Source organism: Eumetopias jubatus, unplaced genomic scaffold, assembly GCF_037043125.1.
Source record: "Eumetopias jubatus isolate StellerSeaLion01/CBP00866 unplaced genomic scaffold, mEumJub1_p1.0 scaffold_1, whole genome shotgun sequence".
Classification (NCBI taxonomy): Eukaryota; Metazoa; Chordata; class Mammalia; order Carnivora; family Otariidae; genus Eumetopias; species Eumetopias jubatus.
The window spans coordinates 149,270,813-149,289,584 of record NW_028274807.1 but is presented as its reverse complement, the minus strand read 5'-3'; the positions used below and the strand labels follow the sequence as shown (position 1 = coordinate 149,289,584).

General features: G+C 47.0%; 1 protein-coding gene across 1 annotated transcript in view; it reads left to right on the top strand.

The window, feature by feature from the left end:
* ACVR2B (activin A receptor type 2B) overlaps positions 1 to 18,772 on the top strand; it is a 30,425-nt gene that overhangs the window by 5,656 nt on the left and 5,997 nt on the right. The window contains exons 2-4 of the mRNA XM_028107178.2: positions 17,572 to 17,779; positions 18,321 to 18,430; positions 18,595 to 18,746. Coding sequence (XP_027962979.1) covers positions 17,572 to 17,779; positions 18,321 to 18,430; positions 18,595 to 18,746 — 470 coding nt within the window. The remainder of the gene's footprint in view (positions 1 to 17,571; positions 17,780 to 18,320; positions 18,431 to 18,594; positions 18,747 to 18,772) is intronic.

Here is an 18,772-nt window from a genome sequence, read left to right as displayed (position 1 = left end):
CATCTATGTCTGAGGCGCTGGAAACCAACTGATGATAGGGGCTGGGAGTGAGCTGTGCCTCTTCCTGGCCTAGGATCAGTCATGGCTTCCGGCCCTTGAACAGCCCCAGGCTTTGCCCTGGTTATTCCATTCTTGCTGGACACACATGTGCCTTTTTCAGACTCAGGGACTGGCAGCCCTAGCTGGGTGTTTTCATTCATGGACTTGTGGTTATTGGGAGCAGGTGTTGGAAAGGAAGTCTGCCCCACTGGGCAGATGTGTGGCCCTTCTCCCAGGGGACCTTCTCTAGGGGCCTGGCCTGCTGCACAATGGGACTTCTTTTCTCTAGTCAGCTTCTCGGCTGGAGCAGAGGTGTTTTGTGAGGTGAGCTCATGTTCTTGTTTGCAAATGTTCCTCTGCCGACTATTTGAGTTCCACTCTGACAACCAAGGAGGCTAAAATTAGTTCTGGGGAAGGAAAAGGAAGGCTGGTTGGAAACCCAAGCCCTTGGCTGGAGGATGGAGAAGGCTGCTTCCCGGAGTTTGTGGTCAAGCCTTTCGGAAGATGTGACCAGACCAGCTGTTGTCTGTCCATCCGAGGAGAGGGTGGGGCCCCCGCTTGCTGCGTCAACCTGAACCAATGGAAATGGGAGGCTGACTTGGAAGCTGACTCTCCTGAGTGTTGATGTCAGGATGTTTTTTTCTTCTGTCTTGTGTAGTGGTGCACAGTGTTTTCAGGTATGAGGACAATGCCTTTTAATGTCTAATGTTGACAACCCTCTTTCTACCTCCTGCTCTCCCCCATTGATTCAGAAAGAATGCGTGAGTTCTCAGAGCCCTGGGCTGACAGCCATGGGTTAAGAAACCCATGTGCTTTTATGTACTTCATGGGAATTTCCTTGGCACCCAAGTTTTGATGTTCCCTTCAGGTGCTCAGTAGCCAGGCAGACCAGGTCCTGCCTTAGAACTGGCTTGGGTGGGAAGTGGGTTAGAGAGGAGCCCTGTGGCTCGTGCTTCATAAGGAGGTCTAGCCTCTCTGCCTGAGAACCTGGGGATCAGGGTTCATCTGCTCTGGGGCTTAGAAATAGAGGGGCAGAAAAGTTATAGAGGTGACTTCTGCTTTCCCTCCCACCAGGCTGGCCCCTCATGTGGACCCCCCACCTCAGAGTGAGTCCTGCAGGGCCGCTTGGGGGAAGGAGAACTGGGACAATGCAGGTCTGCCTCCCCTGCCCTGAGAAGCCACTCCCAAGCCTCCCTTGACCCCGGGTCTCCTGGTTAGGCACCAGGTGTAGCTGGGGGGAGTAGAGGTCACTTTGGCCGTAAGTTCTTTTCCCATTTTAAATTTTATTAATTTTTAGTTTTACAAATTATACACATACATTCAACTGCAGAAAATTAGACGTTACAGATAAAACCAGGGCCCTTCACCACTCTCGGTCCCCACCTGGTCCCATCTGAGTCCTTCTACACACATTATCTGTGCATCTGTGGAAGTGCTCAGAGAAATTGGATTTTGTAACTTAAAATGGTATTGCTTCTTTTCAGACATTTAATTGGGGTATGAAATACATGTAGAACAGTGTAATTGTCATAAGTGACAGCTTGATGATTTTTCACAAACTAAATATGCCCATGTAATCAGCATCTAGATCGAGAATCAGAAATTGGCCAGCCCCTATGCCCACCAAGCCCTTCTTGCGCCCTTCCAGTCTTCCCCCTACGCCCCTAAGGGTAATCACCATCCTAACTTCTCACAGCACATGTTAGTTTTGCCTGTTTTTGTGCTTTATATGAGTGGAATCTAACAGAGTGAACTGTTTTGTGTCCATCTTTTTTTTTGTGCTCACCATGTTTGTGACTTAACATCTGTATTGTTGCATGTCATGCCTTTTAAGTTCAGAGATATGTTTTGGCTATCCTTCTCATACGTATGGGTCTACCTTGATCTTTTTTAATAGCTTTGTGAAATTTCAAAGTTGGTATATAGACTACATTTTATCTAGTCTGTTGATGGATTTTTCTGACTGTATACAGTTTATGCAGATTGGTTCTCAAGGATAGATGACAAGAGGAATTTCCAGGTCATAGGACATGTATATTTTATTTTTTAAAAGATTTATTTAAGTTATCTCTACACCAAATGTGGGGCTCGAACTCATAGCCCTGACATCAAGAGTTGTGTGCTGTACTGACTAAGCTAGCCAGGCGCCCCAGGACATGTATATTTTATTTTATTTTATTTTATTTATTTATTTTTTAAAGATTTCATTTATTTATTTGACAGAGAGAGACAGTGAGAGCAGGAACACAAGCAGGGGGAGTGGGAGAGGGAGAAGCAGGCTTCCCGCTGAGCAGGGAGCCCGATGTGGGACTCGATCCCAGGATCCTGGGATCATGACCTGAGCCGAAGGCAGACGCTTAACGACTGAGCCACCCAGGTGCCCGACATGTATATTTTAAATTTTAATAGGTACTGAGAAATGGCTGTACTGTTTTTTCCCCCCCACGAGGCTACCCAGGTGATGGCAGTGGGGGCAGAAGCTGGGTGAGATGGCAGGTGGCCTTCTGCAGCAATATGTGAGCCTCTCCCCCCTGCCTCCAAAAATGCTAGATGACAGAGGTTGGAAATAACCCACTTCATGAAGGGTGCCCAGACAAGATCTAGTGTCTGAGAGCCAGAGAGTCTCCTTCCTGTGTCTGAGCCTCCTGGTTACTGTGTTGATAGAGGAGAGGTAGCAGCGGACTTGCCAGTAAGTGCTGGTCTGGGTTTGGGATGGCTGTGTGAGCTCGCCAGCCGTGCTGTTCATGGCCTCCACCCTCCAGAGAGACTGACGCACTTGCTGAAGGTTGTGAGGAGCTGTGCATAACAGGACACCACCACTGGAGACCCCAGTGCATTTGACAGGATTGTGGCATGGCAGGATCCTGATTGCACATGTGGTGATCATGGTGGTAGGGGGTATAGGAGACATTTGGAGAAGAATTATTTTAGAATCTGATGAGAAGCTTCTTATGACAGAAGGTGAGCTGGTGAACTTCACTTCCTGTCTGAGCGTGTGTGGTGTTCCCTTGTATAACTTTCTGCCACGATTGGCCACAGAACTAGGGAAGATAGTTTGAGATGACTGTTCTCCAGAGCCTGTGCTTTCCTAGGCTCCTTCTCCATCATGCTGTCTGCTGTTTCACTGCTCTTTCACTGGGATTCCTTGTGCAAGCCCACTTGTCAGGCTCTGCTTGTGGATTTAGATGACAGTGGATTTATGGTACTGTTTCTAGGATGAATGATGTCCCAATCAGCTTTCCCACATTGTACAGATGATGTGCACTGTCTGTGCATTAGACTGATAGGGCTGCCAGAGAATGGATGGCTTTGAAATACCACAGACTGGGTGGCTTCAATAACAGAAATGTATTTTCTCACAGTTCTGGAGGCCGGAAGTCCTCCTCCGTGCCAGCAGGGATGGTTTCTGGTGAGGACTTTCTCTTTGGCTTGCAGATAGCTGCCTACTTTGTCCGCACATGGTCTTTTCCCTGTGTGTGGATACACTCCTGGTGTTTGTCTCTTCATCTAAGGACACCAGTCCTATTGGATTAGGGCCCCACCCTTATAACCTAATTTGACCTTAATTACCTCTTTAAAGGGCTTTATCTCCCAGTACAGTCACATTGGGAGGTAAGAATTTTGGGGGTGGGGGGATGACACAATTCAGTTCCTGACAGTCTGAAATAATAAAATTGGTTGAAAGGGAAAATTCTCTTTCCCTCTTGAGTTACACTTTGGAATGGAAGTTAATTTTTTCAGGCCTCTGCCCCTAGGGTCTGATTAAAACACTTCCACAAACGGGCTTATCTACATAGGTGATTTCAGTTTCTGTGTATGTGTAGACATCTCCTCTTTGGGTATTATGTGTTCCTGAAAATAGTCTTAAAAGCTGGGTAAAAAGTAGATATGGAGGCTTCCTTATTTGATGACCAGGACCAGCCCTATTTCTGAAGGCATCTGGAAAAGATGGGCAGATTGAGGAAACATCTCTGGCTGAAAGCACCGTACAGCTCCAGAAGATAGTGAAGCCCTACCAGGTCAGGATCTGTGTGGGGACAAAGGCCCTGGGTGGGGACTTTGATGTTTGAATCTCTTTTTAGCCCTTCCGTGTGGGCAAGCGAGAGGGTTGCATTTGCATTTCATAGCCTTGTGGGGCTAGGAAGACAGGGATTGGAGTTTTCAACAGAGGGTGGGTATGGTGAACCCCTCCTTTTGAGTTGGAACCCCAAAGACTTGGGGGTAAGGGGGCACCAAGAGAAGACAAATCTAAAGCAGGATTAGGATCTTCTGGAATTAATGGTACCTTAGCTGCCTGCCAGAAGCACATGTAATATCATTATAGGAATATAACATCATCGTAGGCGTCAAATTATTTTACAGACAATTCTGCACGTGTCATTACTGGGTGATCATGATCATTTTAAATAAATAGCCATCAGAAACATCACAGCTGAAGCAAACCTGGGTGAACTCCAGACTGGAGTTATCATATGCATATTGAAAAATAGTGCTTGCTATGATCAAGGAAATGAAAGTGGAGAGCTTTCAGTAGAGAGCTGGAAAAATAATGTAAGAGCTAAATGAAAAATCTGTTCTAGATCTGCATTGTACGTGGACAGAAATTAAGAACTCAATGGGTGATTTTATCAGGAAGTTAAGTAAAACTGAAGAGAGAATTAATGAATGGGAAGATAGATCAGAAGATAATATACAGACTAAGCCCTTCAAAGAGAAAAAGATAATACAGAAGATAGGGAAAGATACAGAGAGGATCAAGTGAGAAGATCTCTAAGATCCATGTAATCAGAGCGACAGAAATGACTGAGAAATAAAAGACAGAAGCAGAAGAGATAATAGCTGAGAATGTTGCAAAATGAATGAAAGGCATCAAGCCACAGATTCAAGATGCCGTGTGAACCTAGATAAGATAATTAAAAATTCCACACCTCTTCTTATTCCAGCCATACTTCTGAACCCCAAGAAGAGAATCTTAAAAAGCAGCCAGAGGAAAAAAAGCATATTTACAATCAAAAGAGTAATGGTTATTGACATCTAACTTCTCAAAAACAGTGGAAGCCAGAAGACAATGGAATGATAGCTTTAAAGGCTAAAAGAAATAATTGTCAACCTAAACTTCTATATCAAGTGAAACTGTCTTTCAAGAATGAAGGTATCGGGGTGCCTGGGTGGCTCGGTTGGTTAAGCATCTGACTCTTGATTTCTGCTCAGTTCATGATCTCAGGGTTGTGAGATTGAGCCCCATGTTGGGCTCCACGCTCAGCAGGGAGTCTGCTTGAGATTCTCTCTCTCTCTCTCTCTCTCTCTCTGCCCTTCCCCCCCACTCTATTTCTCTTCCTCTCTCTCTCTTTAAAATAAATACATAAATCTTAAAAAAAGAAAGAGTGAAAGTATCAAGTAAAGAGGGTGGTCTTCAGGCAGAAGGTAAATGATCTAAACGGGAGGTCAGAGATGCAGAAAAGAATGAAGAATATTGAAAGTGATAGGCATGTGGTTATGAAAGAAGTGCGTTACTGAGTTCAAAATACATAAAAAAGCAACACATGACAATGCTATATGGAGAGTGGAGTGAAAATAGAATTTAATTGTTCTAAAAATTCTCACATTGGCCACCAAGAGGATAAAACTACCCATTAATATTGGGTTTTGATAATTCAAGGAGGCATACTGTAATCTCTAGGGTAACCACTAAAGGAGAGAAAGATGATAACTTTCAAACTAATAAAGGGGACAAATGGAATAATAGAGAATTCACAAATTGAAAAGAAAGCAATAAAAGTGAGATAAGGGAACATACAGAGCAGGAGAGATAAATAGAACTAATATCCCTAATGAGTATAAGATGCAAAAGTCTTTAAAACATTCACAAATCCAGCAGTATGTAAAAAAAAATATATCATGGCCAAGTGTTTTAATCTCAGAAATGCATAATTGGTTTAACAATTGAAAATCTAATCTGCCATGTTAACAGAGCAAAAAAACCCATAGGATTATCTTAGTAGATGCAGAAAAAGCCTGTAGGGTCTAATCTTTAATCCTCAGAGTAAAACAGTTTGGAAATGCAAAGGACTAAGAAGAGTCAAGGCTATCTTAAAGAAAAAGAACAAGTTGTGCCTACTGGATTTCAGGATTCATTGTAAAGGTGTAGTAATTAAAATGGGAAGCTTTTGGGACACCTGGGTGGCTCGGTTGGTTAAGCATCTACTTTGGGCTCAGGTAGTGTGATCTGGGGGTCCTGGGATTGAGCCCCGCATCGGGCTCCCTGCTTGGAAGGGAGTTTGCTTCTCCCTCTCCCTCTGCTCCTCCCCTGTGCTCATCCTCTCTCTCTTCTTCTCTCTCTCTCTCTCTCAAATAAATACTATCTTAAAAAAAATAAATGGGAAGCTTTTGGTGCTAGATAGCTAAAGAGACAATAAAATAGAATAGAAAGTCCAGAAATATATTCATGCCTGTATGGATGCTTAATTTAAGACAAAGAAGAAACACAGAAGTTGGAAAATGGACAGTTTTTCCCATGAGTAGAAGCATTTCAGTTCTTTTGAAGTGGTATTTCGTAGGTGTGAGAAATTGTTTCAAGATTGGGAAGTGGTACTAGTTGGTGGGGCTTCAATAGGGAAATAAATCATCCATATTTGTGTCTTAGTGTTATAAAATTTCATTTTAATAACCACTCTAGCTATGTGGACATGGTATATTTATTTCCATTTGTTTACTTTCAACCTGTCTTTGTGAATTTTTTGTTTCAGGTTATTCAGTTTTAGAATTTCCATTTCGTTCCTTTTTCTGGTAGGTTTTATTTCTCTGCTGATATATCCTATCAATGCCTTCACTGGAATGTATTTTCCTTTACTTTCTTGAACATATAGTTCTGATAGTCACTTTAAAATCTTTGCTAATTCCAACATCTGATCATCTTAGAATTAGTCTCCAATGATTATCTGTTCTCTTGAATATGAGACACATTACCTATTTTTCATATAATCTTGGATTATATCTAAATATTGTGAGTGATAATTGTAGAGGCTCTGAATTTTGTTATGTTCCTCTTAAAAGCATTGCTTGTTTTGAGTTTGTTTTGTTGGTGTTTTTTTGGTTTGTTTTTGTTTTTTTGGTTTTTGCGTTAGCAGGTAGTTATATTGGCTGAATTCATACACTTCTGTGATGTGTAGCTGCTGCAATGTCTGTTTGAGTTCCTTTAGGCTTACTTGGTTGCTTGAAGTGTGATTGGTGCCTGTGTAGTTAAAGGTCAGCCAGCAGTTTGGAACAGAGTTCACATGTAGACTCTGTCTCCCATCCTGGTCTGGCTGTCACCCTGTGTCTCCTTTGCTTTTCAATCTTTAAGATACCTGTCACTATCTCTTGTGTTGCATCTTTGGGTTTTTGTATCCTTGTTGTATCTTCTTTTTTTGTTTACTTCCTCATTTTAGTGGAGCATATCCTCTACTACCTTTTAAGAAAGGGTGAATAGGAGGTACATTTTTGTGATCTTACTTTTCTCTCTTCTCCCTTCATATTTCATTAATGGTTAACTGGGTATGAGCTTGTAAATAGGAAATCTTTTCCGCTCCAAATTGTGAAGCACAGTCCCATTATAATCTAACTTCCAAGTATTATTGGCTGCAAGGAAGTTCAAAGCCATTCTGATTCCTAATTTTTTATAGGTGACATTTCTCTCTTGATAGACATTTGTTGTGGGATCTTTTCTTGTCCCCACTGTGGTGAAATTTCACAGTGATGGGCCTTGCTGGGGGGCACTGTGCTGGTCTTTGATTTCTTCCCTTTTGTTTTCTCCTTCTGGAACTGCTGTTATTTAGACTGGGCCTGGACTGGACTGGGCCTCTAGATTCTTTTCTGTTTTCTCTCTTATTTTCTGTATCCTTGTGTGTTTACTTGACTTTGGTTGTGAGATTACTTCAATGTTATCTTTTAATCTTTCTGTTGATTTTCATTTTTGCCATTTATGTGTGTGTGTGTGTGTGTGTGTGTGTGTGTGTGTGTATATATAATTTTATTTTATTCTTTTTTTTAAATTCCCAAGAGCTCTTTCATTCTCTGGTCTTTTAACAATGCCATTCGATTTACTTTTCATGGGCGCATTGGTTTTTTAGCTCTCTGAGGGTATTGATAGAATTTTTGAAGTTATCTTCTCCCTACATAATCTCTGTATTCTCCAAGTTGGTTCCCCCCCCCCCCACGTGTTTTTATCTCTGTCTTTCAGGTAAGTGGCTTTCCTAGACCTGTTTATTTTAAGGGTGGACCTGAATACTGATTGAAAGCTCTGAACTCCTGAGTAGAACCTGCCAACTGTAGGATGATCTGATGGGGTTGTTTTTGATACTCCTGAGAAGTATCTTCTGCTTTGTGTTTGGGGATTGGTGGGGAAGGGTGGGTATAGGCCTGGCTGCCAATATCCTGGGAACCATGGTGGGAAGAGAGCTGGAGTTTCTGTATTTCATATATTATTCTGTATTCCTCTTGTTTCCATATGGTGCCTGTGCCCTCAAATTTTCCCACTGCTCCCTATCCAGGCTCTTTATTTTATCTTCTTTAGAAAATAACCTACTCTCCGCTGGGTTGGGGGAGGTAGCCCCCAGCCATGGCGAGTGGTAGTGAGCTCTGAAGCTCTGGCCAGCCTTTTGTCTTTGGACTCATCTTCACCTCACTCTTCCAGAGACATTTAGTGCCACAAATTCCCGAGTTTTAGAGGCTCCTGTGGTGGAAATCGTGTTGCTTTTCAGCTTTCTTCACAGCCAACTCAGGATTGTGTATGGTTACTGACCACTTATGTATCTGCTTTCCAGCTTCAGAATTTGATTTCGGTGGTTCTTTCCTGTTGTTTTTGTTTATGGTTTATGCTTTAAAAAACTACGGGTTTATGCTTTAAAAAACTTCTCTTTGCTGTGGTTTTCATGGGATTACAGAAGGTAGCAAAAGTAATATTTGTGTATAATCCTTAACCTTTACCTGGAAGCTCTCTCTCTAGTATTCTTCAGAAATTATGGGGCCTGGAGAAAGACAAGGATTCCAGAGGATGGCCCTGGACCCACACTTTGTTCTGTGGGAGGATGGTGCTAGGGACTTGTTTACAGAGTTGAAGTTGGAAGTGAATTGAGGTGATGTGGCTTGATTCCTTGTTCCTGGGCTGGGCTTGGGAAAGCTTATAGCTTATGTCACCCTTGGAAAGTGCTCTTGGACTTATATTTTGGCAATAATAGTGAAATAGTTAAACAGCTGATAAACCTCCTCTTGCAAGACATGTAGAAATGCTGGATAAGATATAATAAATGTCCTTTTAAAATGGATATGCATAGCTGCATATATAAGAAAGTAAGGGAGAAGCAAGAGGAGGCTGGAAATTAGAACTGTATACCTCAACTAGCTAAAGTTGTTGATTCCCAGGGGGACTCTGCCCCTTTCCCTAACTTAGAGGTGTAGGTTTAGTGGCAGTGTGTAAAGCATGAGAGATAAGGTATGAAATTGAGACTGAGGCCCTCATATGATAAAACTTACATAGGGTATACCTTCAGTGAAAGTTTGGACTAGAAGGAACATCCTTTTGCTGACAAAGGGAGTATAAAATGAAACTGTCTTGTCCTAGGTTGATAGGGAGGCAGATAGTTTCCTTTGAGAATTTATAACCATAGGTCTGTGCTTACATGAGCTTGCAGTTGAAGTTTATACCAATTAGTATTCTCTGGGAAACTCGAAGTTGAGAAATTAAAGTGATTCCAAATTGATGATGTCCTAGAAAGTTTGGCAGAAGCAAAAGCAAAAATTATCTCTGGAAGGTTGCCCCCTCAAAGTTGGCCTTCGAGTATTCTCACAATAGAGGCCTGATGAACATAAGCTCTGTATCCAAAAACAGAACCCAGAATTTTGAGAATCCTAAATTCCAAACACACAAGGAAACAAGATACCATAAGTGAAAAATCATCACACTAACAGGTGGTAGAAATAAATGTTCAAGAAATTAAATTATGGAACTATAAAATAGGGATTTGGAAGTATGACAAATAACAGAAGTATCAAAATCAACCAAGAACTTTTTTTAAAAAATAGAACTTCTAGAAATGAAAAAATGGGTTAATTGAATTTATAAATTAAGTAGAAGAGCTAAATAGCAAATTAGACACAGCTAAAGAGAGAATTAATAAATTGGAAGTTAGGCCATATGGAATTATCCCTAACAGTGCCTAGATACAGAATTGGAAAACATAAAGGCAGGGTTAAAATACTGGATAGAATGAGAAAGTCTAATATACTTTATTTATTAAAGATCTTATTTATTTGAGAGAGGGCACATGAGAGAGAGAGAGCACATGTGAGCACAAGCAGGGGGGGGAGGGGCAGAGGAAGAGGGAGAAGCAGGCTCTCTGCTGAGCAGGGAGCCTGACGTGGGACTGGATCCCAGGACCGTAGGATCATTACCTAAGCTGAAGGCAGACGCTTAACTGACTGAGCCACCCAGGCACCCCAAGTCTAATATACTTTAATAGGAATTTCAGAATCATAGAATAGGGAGATGTAATACTCAAATTGATAAAAAGCCAAGAATTGTTCAGAATTGATAATAGAGGTGAATCACTGGATAAAATGTATATTTTTCCAAGCAGTGTAAATAAACTTAAACTTAAACTTAGACACACAGCTCATAGTGAAACTGTGAAGAGAGGATCTAAGAGAAGTAGTCAAAGAGAAAAGACAGTATCTACAAAGTTAAAATAATAGCAGACTTTTCAGCAACAATAGAAGTCAGAAGACTGTGGAATAATATTTCCTTTTTTTTTTAAGATTTTTTTTTTAAATTTATTCATGAGAGAGAGAGAGGGGCAGAGGCAGAGTGCCTGCGGAACAGGGAGCCTGATATGGGACTCGATCCCAGGACCCTTGGGATCATGACCTGAGCTGAAGGCAGACGCTTAACCAACTGAGTCACCCAGGCACCCAATATTTTCAAAATGACGAGAAAATAACTCGGCCTAAAAGTTTATGTTCTTTTAAAGTGTCAGTTGGGAAACAGGGCAAAATAACACTTTCAGAAAAGCAAACAAAAGCTTCTCTACAAAAGATCTTTACTGAGGGAGGATGTTCTTTTGGAAGGACAGGGGTCCCAGAAGGAAGAATAGAGATGTAGGGTTGGCTGAGCAGACGAACTGATGAATGTATGGACAAATAAGAAAATACCGAGTGTATACAATACAGATCATATCTACTTTGGTAGGCAGATAAGAAGAACAACAATAGCAGATTAAAGATTTAACACCAATATTAAATTAAACTAAGTGTGGTTGGAAGGAGGTAATTGGAGCTAAAACAGTTAAGTTCCTATGAGGGATGGTAGAGATGTTAACTTTAGGTTTTTAGCGTAAATAGTACATATTAAAGTTTAAAGGCTAGCTTGTAATAGAATAGATACAGAGTACATTACTTCCAGACCAGAGTGGCTGAAATGTGGAATTAAAAAAGATAATCCAAAGGTGGTAGCAGTAGAGAAAAAACAAATGTAAACGTAGCAGTAATCATGAATGTAATGAAACTCAATTCTAGGTCAGAGACAGTGTTAAACTGAACTGGAAGAAAAAGATACAGAAAGATTTAAAATAAAAGAAAAAGATAAATTCAGAAAATGCTAACCACAAAATGTTGTATAGCTATGTCAGCATCAGATTAAATAGCCTTTTTGGTGAAGAGCAAATGAACAAATGAAGAGGATTACTCTATGGTTAGAAAAGTTTTATTACCAAGAATATATAAAGAATTTATACAACTCCTGGGAAATACATCCCAGCAGAAAAATGGGAAAGGATGTGAACAGGCATTTCTCAGAAGTACAGGTTAATAAACACAAAAGGATGATCAGTTTCACCAATAATCAGGAAATGGGGATCAAAACTGTCCTACACCATTTCATACTGACCAGGTGAGCAAATATCAGGGGTGAGGGTGTGGCTCGGCAGGGCTGTAGTCTTCTGGGAACATAAATTGGTACATCCAGATGGGTCCTTGGGAGAAAAGTTGGACAGTCTCTAGTAAGTTGAAGATGCTCCTACCCTATGATAGGACCCAGCATGTCTAACATATCCCCTGAACTGCCCTCCCACACGTGAGCACAAGAAAGCACACAGGAGTCTAGAGGCTTCCTGATGGTAGTGCTCAGATCAGCACCCCTTGTAAATAACCTAGAAGTCCATCGGGAGGATGGACACTTCAGTAGTGAGCTTGTACAGTGGACTGCATGCACCACAGAGCTGCAGGGGCGGCAGCAGGGCATGGACTGTGGAGCCAGGCTGCCAGGGTTCCAAACCTGGTTTTGACACTTGGTAGTAACTTGGGGAAGGTACGTCACCTCATTGTGCTTCAGCTTAGGATTTATTTATTTGTTTATTCATTAATTTGAGAGGGAGGGGGAGGGGCAGCGGGAGAGGGAGAGAGAGAATCTTAAGCAGGCTCCATGCCCAGTGTGGAGCCCTAACATGGGCTCAATCTCACAATCCTGAGATGATGACCTGAGCTGAAATCAAGAGTCGGATGCTTAACCACTGAGGCACCCTGAAATTATTATTTGTAAAGTGCTTAGTTTAGTGCCTGCTATGTGTTTGTTAAATGAATGTGTATCAGTGTGGATGGCTCACAAATAAATGGGTCGAGGCAAAAAAGCCAACATGTCAGAGATTGTTTGGCTGCTGGAAACATACTGAGTTCTTGTGTGAAAGTTCAAAGATAAAGTATACATGCATTTTGGATTCTTTTCTGCCGCACTCTCCGTCTGTGCCACTCCACAGTGGGTGCACACTCGTGTGTGTGTGTGTCTGTGGGTGTCTTTCTCACACTCCAGCCTTCCCCCTTGCACCTCCCCTTCGCCCTTTTAGGTTCCCTTAGTCCTCACACCCTGGCCATTCTTACTCCTGTGGGGGAGGAGTCATGAACATGGACCAAATACTGTCACTGGGAGCCGGAACCTTCAGGTCTCTGGGCCCTTCTTGGCTCCTCTGGAGGAAGCTGCTGGGGCAGCAGGTACTCAGCTAACTGTAGGGCTGCCTTCTGAGGAGGGCAGGGCTAGGGGAGCCTAAGGCAGGAGCCTCCTGGGAAGGGAGCCTGGCCACTGGCTAGGGGAAGGCTGACTCTTCTCTCTAGGCAGATCTGGAGTCTGGGCAGTAAGGGAGAGCACTGGGCATACCTCACTTGGCCACTTTGCAGGCATGGAGGCTTCTGGGAGGAGGGTGCACCTTGGCATGCTGATGGCAGGGGCCTGAGGTGGGTGTGGTGGGTGGCATCCCTTTCTCACTGGTCTACAATGCCCCGTGGTTGGAGCTGGGCATCTGCTTCCTGGGGTGGGGGGCAGGTGCTGCCGAGGGGCTTCAGGAGCCAAGGGTAGAGTGCAGCTGGTTGCTGGTTGCTGGGGTTCCTCTGGGAGATGTTGGCTGGCTGGATGCACCCCGAGGCCAGAGCTCAGGGAACCCCAGGGGAGGCATGGCCACGCTAGCTTCATATCCTCCTGCCAAAGCCCTGCCTTAATCGCCCTCGCTTCTGCATCCCTCTGTCACTCTTCCCTCCCTGTTGTGCTTTGAGTGCCTTCCAGGCAGGACCCGGGTAGGCTTTCCCCTGCTTCTCCCCAGCATATCATGGGCTGTGTCCGAGGCCATCTGGACTGGGAAACACCTCCCAGCGCTTGTCCTCGAGTGTCAGAACTGGCCTGTTTAGGGCAAGCTCTGGAATGTCAGTTCATAGTGGAGTACGTATTTTTATTTTTCTCAGTGGTGGTGTGTGTCCACGAGTGGGGTTTCTCTGCCCACCTGGGCTGAGGGCTCGGCGAGTACTGGGGCCTTCTTTCCAATAAGGTGCAAATCCCTTGGAACCTAGAAACTGTCTGTTGGGGACGCATGGTTCCTTTGGAGGCCGGCAGTTGGGTCGGCTGTGACTCAGGGATGGAGTGAGCCACTTGCCCAGGTATCTGGGAGGTAGGTTCCCCTCAGGGCTCTGCGGTAGCAAATACGGGGGGACTGCAGGCACCCCATCTTGGGAGCGCAGCTTCCTCTCCTGCTGGGATAGGTGAGTGGGTGGGGGTCAGGGGAGCCTCATGTGCATGGGTGCCCCGCCCATGAGCAAGCGTGGGCAGGAACCCTGTGTCTGTTAAAAGGCAGAGGCTGCCTTGTGGTTGGAGTGTTGCCAGAGACTATAAATAGCTGTGTGTGTGTGCAGAAGCAGAGCCCAGGGAGGAGGGAGGAAGGGGGTGGCCCTGGGCTTCCAGCTGGCAGCAGAGCCTGGGTGTGGTGTGGGAGGGGCTTGGAGTCTCCCCATCTCCCCAGGTCCTCCTTGGCTCTGAGTGCAAAGCTTTTGGAGGCGTTGGTGTGCACAATCCCTACTTGATGGGCTGGGAGCCCTCCTGGGGGGCTTGTAATGTGAAGGGTTGTCACAGGCAGCAGGGAGGGGTATGGCTCCTGATAGGACCGCTAATGTGCCAGGTACTGTCATAACCACTCTTAAAATGCATCAACTCATTTGGCTCCAGAACAGCCTGAGGAATGAGGTGCTTCTACCATCGCTTTTCCACACGAGGAGACAGAGGCACAGGGTGGATTGGTAACTTACCCAAGAAGTATCAGAGCCAGGATTTGAACGATGTCTGGCCAGCTCAGGGCTGCCTTACTCTCAGTTGTCTGTAGGAGGATCTGGTCAGAGGGGGGGTCCAGTTATATCCTGAGCCCTTGGGTCCTACCTGGAGCCTTGAGATTTGGCATTCCCTAGCCCTGTCCACCTGTGTCCTGCCCATGGTAGTGGCCAGAGGAGCCTCTGCTTGGTGAATGGCATGAGGAGAGAAGTTGGGCCGGCCTTGGCCACTGTCCATGTTGGGACTCCTCGCCTTGCACAGGGGGCTTGTTGCTTGTTGTCTGCATGGAGATGGGAACTCCCCTGAGGACCCTCAGGCTGGGGCTGCAGGCTCAGGCCACGCCTCCTGTAGTCCCTTCCCTCCAAATCCTGCCCTCACCAGGTGATAACCATGTCCTCTGTCCATTTATTCTTCCATCTTTCTACCTGCCATCTGTCTGGAACTGGTTCTAGCACTCAAGATAGTCAGGGCTTCGCCTTCATCAGCCTTGCAGGCTTGTGGGGGAGGCTGACATTTCAAAAGTGATTTTCAAGTACATTTATAATGTTTTATTTCTTAATATGAGTATTCACTATGTTATTTTCTCTTGGAGGTTGTCTTTGGTTACATTATTTTTACACATTTTGAATGAAACATTTCTTTAAAAAAAACAATAGGCAGTTAGTCAAGAGTGGTAAATTAGGGGTGCCTGGGTGGCTCAGTCGTTAAGCGTCTGCCTTTGGCTCACGTCATGATCCCAGGGTCCTGGGATCGAGCCCCACATCGGGCTCCCTGCTCAGCGGGCTCCCTGCTCAGCGGGCTCCCTGCTCAGCGGGAAGCCTGCTTCTCCCTCTCCCACTCCCCCTGCTTGTGTTCCCTCTCTCACTGTCTCTTTCTCTCTGTCAAATAAATAAATAAAATCATTAAAAAAAAAGAGTGGTGAATGAAGTGATGGAGGAAGCACAAGGGCCTGTGGAGGTAGAGAGTTTGCCTGGTCTCTGGAGAGAGAAGAGCCGGAATTTAAAGGAGAAAGTGGGGAGCATCCTGCAGCCAGAGATAGTAACTTGTGATAAGCCCAGAGGTGGAGCGTATTCAGGGGCCTGGAAACATGGTGTGATGGCGGTGGGGGAAGCAAGATTGAGGAGTAGCTGGCACCCCTACCTGCAGCTCACCCCATCCCTTTAGGTTCTCCCCTAAAACCTTAAGCCTTATGCTCCATAAAGGGCCTGGTTGGGGGAAGCCAGTGTGCACTCCTGATGCCCTTCTTATGGACCAGGCTGGGTCCCAGCTGCCTGGGTGGGTTGGGAGGCCACTCTTCTTACAAGTGTCCTTGGATAACCAGAACCATGGCTAGACACTGGCATTCTGATAGGATGACATTTTGAACCCTTGGAGCTTTGAGATTTGCTGCTTGCCCCTGGCCTCTGGAGGAGCCTCTTGTCACTGAAGAGGGCTGCAGAAGGGGTGGGGTGACTAGAGAATGACCTGCGGGGTGGGGGGGCTTTCCTCCTGACAGCCAGTCATTGTCCTTCTCCCTGGGTATACCATGGCATATCAAGTTCTTCGCTCACGATGGCCACTGTGGGCGTGGAGCAGAGGATGAGGGAGGCTTTGGGCTGTTAAGATTCTGGGCACTTAGCTCTCCGCCAGGTTTGGGGTGAGATCTTCTCTTCTGGCTGCCGGTGGGCTGGCTGACTGTTCATCCGTGGGGGTGACTCTGACCCGTCCTTCCTCCTTCCTGGGGCGGGAATGCGAGCTAGGGGTGGCATCAGGTCCCTGGCCTGCAGTAGGCCCAAGAAGAGTGGCGAGGTTAGGTGGATGCTTGGTGCTGATTTCCTCTTGGGTGTCTATGGTTTTTGGCAGTGAGGTTGATCATGGGTGTCCTGTAAAGGGACCATGGTAGGGCACTCGCAGACAGAGTTCTGGAGAGCTCTTCAGCCCAGGCGTCAGGGGCAGGGGCCATAATCTGTTTCCTGGGAACCTCCTTTGGCATCTCCTTCCTCCTTCCCATTACAGGGCTTTGGGAGTCTTGGGGGCAGTGGGGCAGATGGGAGGGCTGGGACGGGGTTGCTTGAGAGGGGTTGGTGAGAACGGTGGATTTGGTGAATGCTTGAGGCCATATTTGAAGGAAAGAATATTTGAAGGGTACAGTTGGGGGTTCAGGTGTTTGGCCACCTGGATGGCACTCATGCAGGGGGTGGAACAGGGCACAGGAATTGTCGGGAGTGCTCACAGGGGTCTTCAGGGGCCAAGCCCAGCTGGGAGGATTCTGTTAACCATCTCTAGTCACCAGCCAGCCCTCCTTCTGCTTGGGGCACGTACTCCACATCCTGACTCTGGAAAGCCTTACCCTGAGCACGCTGGCCTGATTCTTAGACCTTCTCCTGCTCTGCGGAGCACCAGGTGTCGTTCCTGGGTGCTGGAAGGGCACTGGACTGGAGGGTCCTTATTTCCCATTCAGTCTGGACTGGGGTGGGGGACACACCAGCAGTGTGTCTCCCCAGGATGAGACAGACAGCGACAGCAGGAAGCTGCCTCTCGGAGTGTGCCCACACATGGTCCCTGAGGTGTGTGGCCGAGTCACCTGAGATTCTGTGGGGTGAGGAGGGGGCTGGAGGTAGAGGGTGGTGGTGTTTAAAACTGTAGTAGATTCTGCCCCCATTTAAGCTGTCCGGTATGGGCTAGGCCCAGGAATGTGTATTTTTAGCAGCCCCCCCCTCCCCAGTGATTCTACTGTGCCCTCCATTTCTGCTGCTGCGAGGGAGCCGTCCCCACCCCCACGCAGGAGCCTCGGGCATCAGTGGAGCCCCTTTGTGCGCGTGTAGCCATCAGTCTGGCTGTTGGACACCCACCCACCACCCAGCCTCCCGCAAGGTGGCTGGGGACTCAGCACAGGCGCCGGGGGTCGTGGAGCGCTCAGCGCTTCTCTCATCTCCCGGGCACAGGTTCCGGGCGTGGGGAGGCCGAGACTCGGGAGTGCATTTACTACAACGCCAACTGGGAGCTGGAGCGCACCAACCAGAGTGGCCTGGAGCGCTGCGAGGGCGAGCAGGACAAGCGGCTGCACTGCTACGCCTCCTGGCGCAACAGCTCCGGCACCATCGAGCTCGTCAAGAAGGGCTGCTGGCTGGACGACTTCAACTGCTACGACAGGTGTGCGGAGCCCGCCCTCTCCTCCCCCCAGCCCCTCAGCCCGCTGGAGCCGGTCCTGCCCACCCCTCCCAGCACCATCCCTGCCTCAGTCCCGCTGGAGCCCACCCTCCCCCCAGCTCTCAGTCCGGCTGGAGCCTGCCCTCCCCTCCCGTTCACTACCCCCCCCCCCCCCCCCCGCAGCCCCGCTGGAGCCCGCCTGTGGCTACAGTGCCCTCTGGGCCCCAGGATGTAAAAGTGAGCCTGGCATTTAAGGGTAGGGGGGAGACCAGGGCCTCTCCAGACAGCTTGGTAGGGATGGTGCCAGGGCCCTAGCTTTCCTGCACCTGTGTATACCCTGCCCCAGTCCAAAGGAGAGCTCTTTGTGTGGACCCTTGGCTATCCCTGCCAGACTTTGGGTCCCACTTTAGGGGAGGTGGGTTCACACTGTCCCCTGATGGTTCCCCCTGAGCTTCTCTATTGCTGGGGAGGGGTCGGCTGGGCAGGCCCCAGTGAGGCTTGCATACCTCAGCTGAAGGGTCCATGGGAAACTGTGTGCCTCCAGGCAGGAGTGCGTGGCCACCGAGGAGAACCCCCAGGTGTACTTCTGCTGCTGTGAAGGCAACTTTTGCAACGAGCGCTTCACCCACTTGCCGGAGGCTGGGGGCCCGGAAGGTGAGGGCTGTGGGGGGCGGGGCAGGCTGGGGCCTCTCCTTGGCCCTGGAGCTCTCCTCTCAGCTCCTGAGTTGGGTGGGCAGTGGCTGCAGGGCTCTCTGGTCTGGCCCCTGAGGTGTGTGGGTGGGCGGGCTGTGTGACACAGGGCTCCGTGTGTCCCCCAGTCACGTACGAGCCACCCCCGACAGCCCCCACCCTGCTCACGGTGCTGGCCTACTCGCTGCTGCCCATTGGGGGCCTCTCCCTCATCGTCCTGCTGGCCTTCTGGATGTACCGGCATCGCAAGCCTCCCTACGGCCATGTGGACATCCACGAGGTGAGACAGGGCTGGCGGAGGGCAGG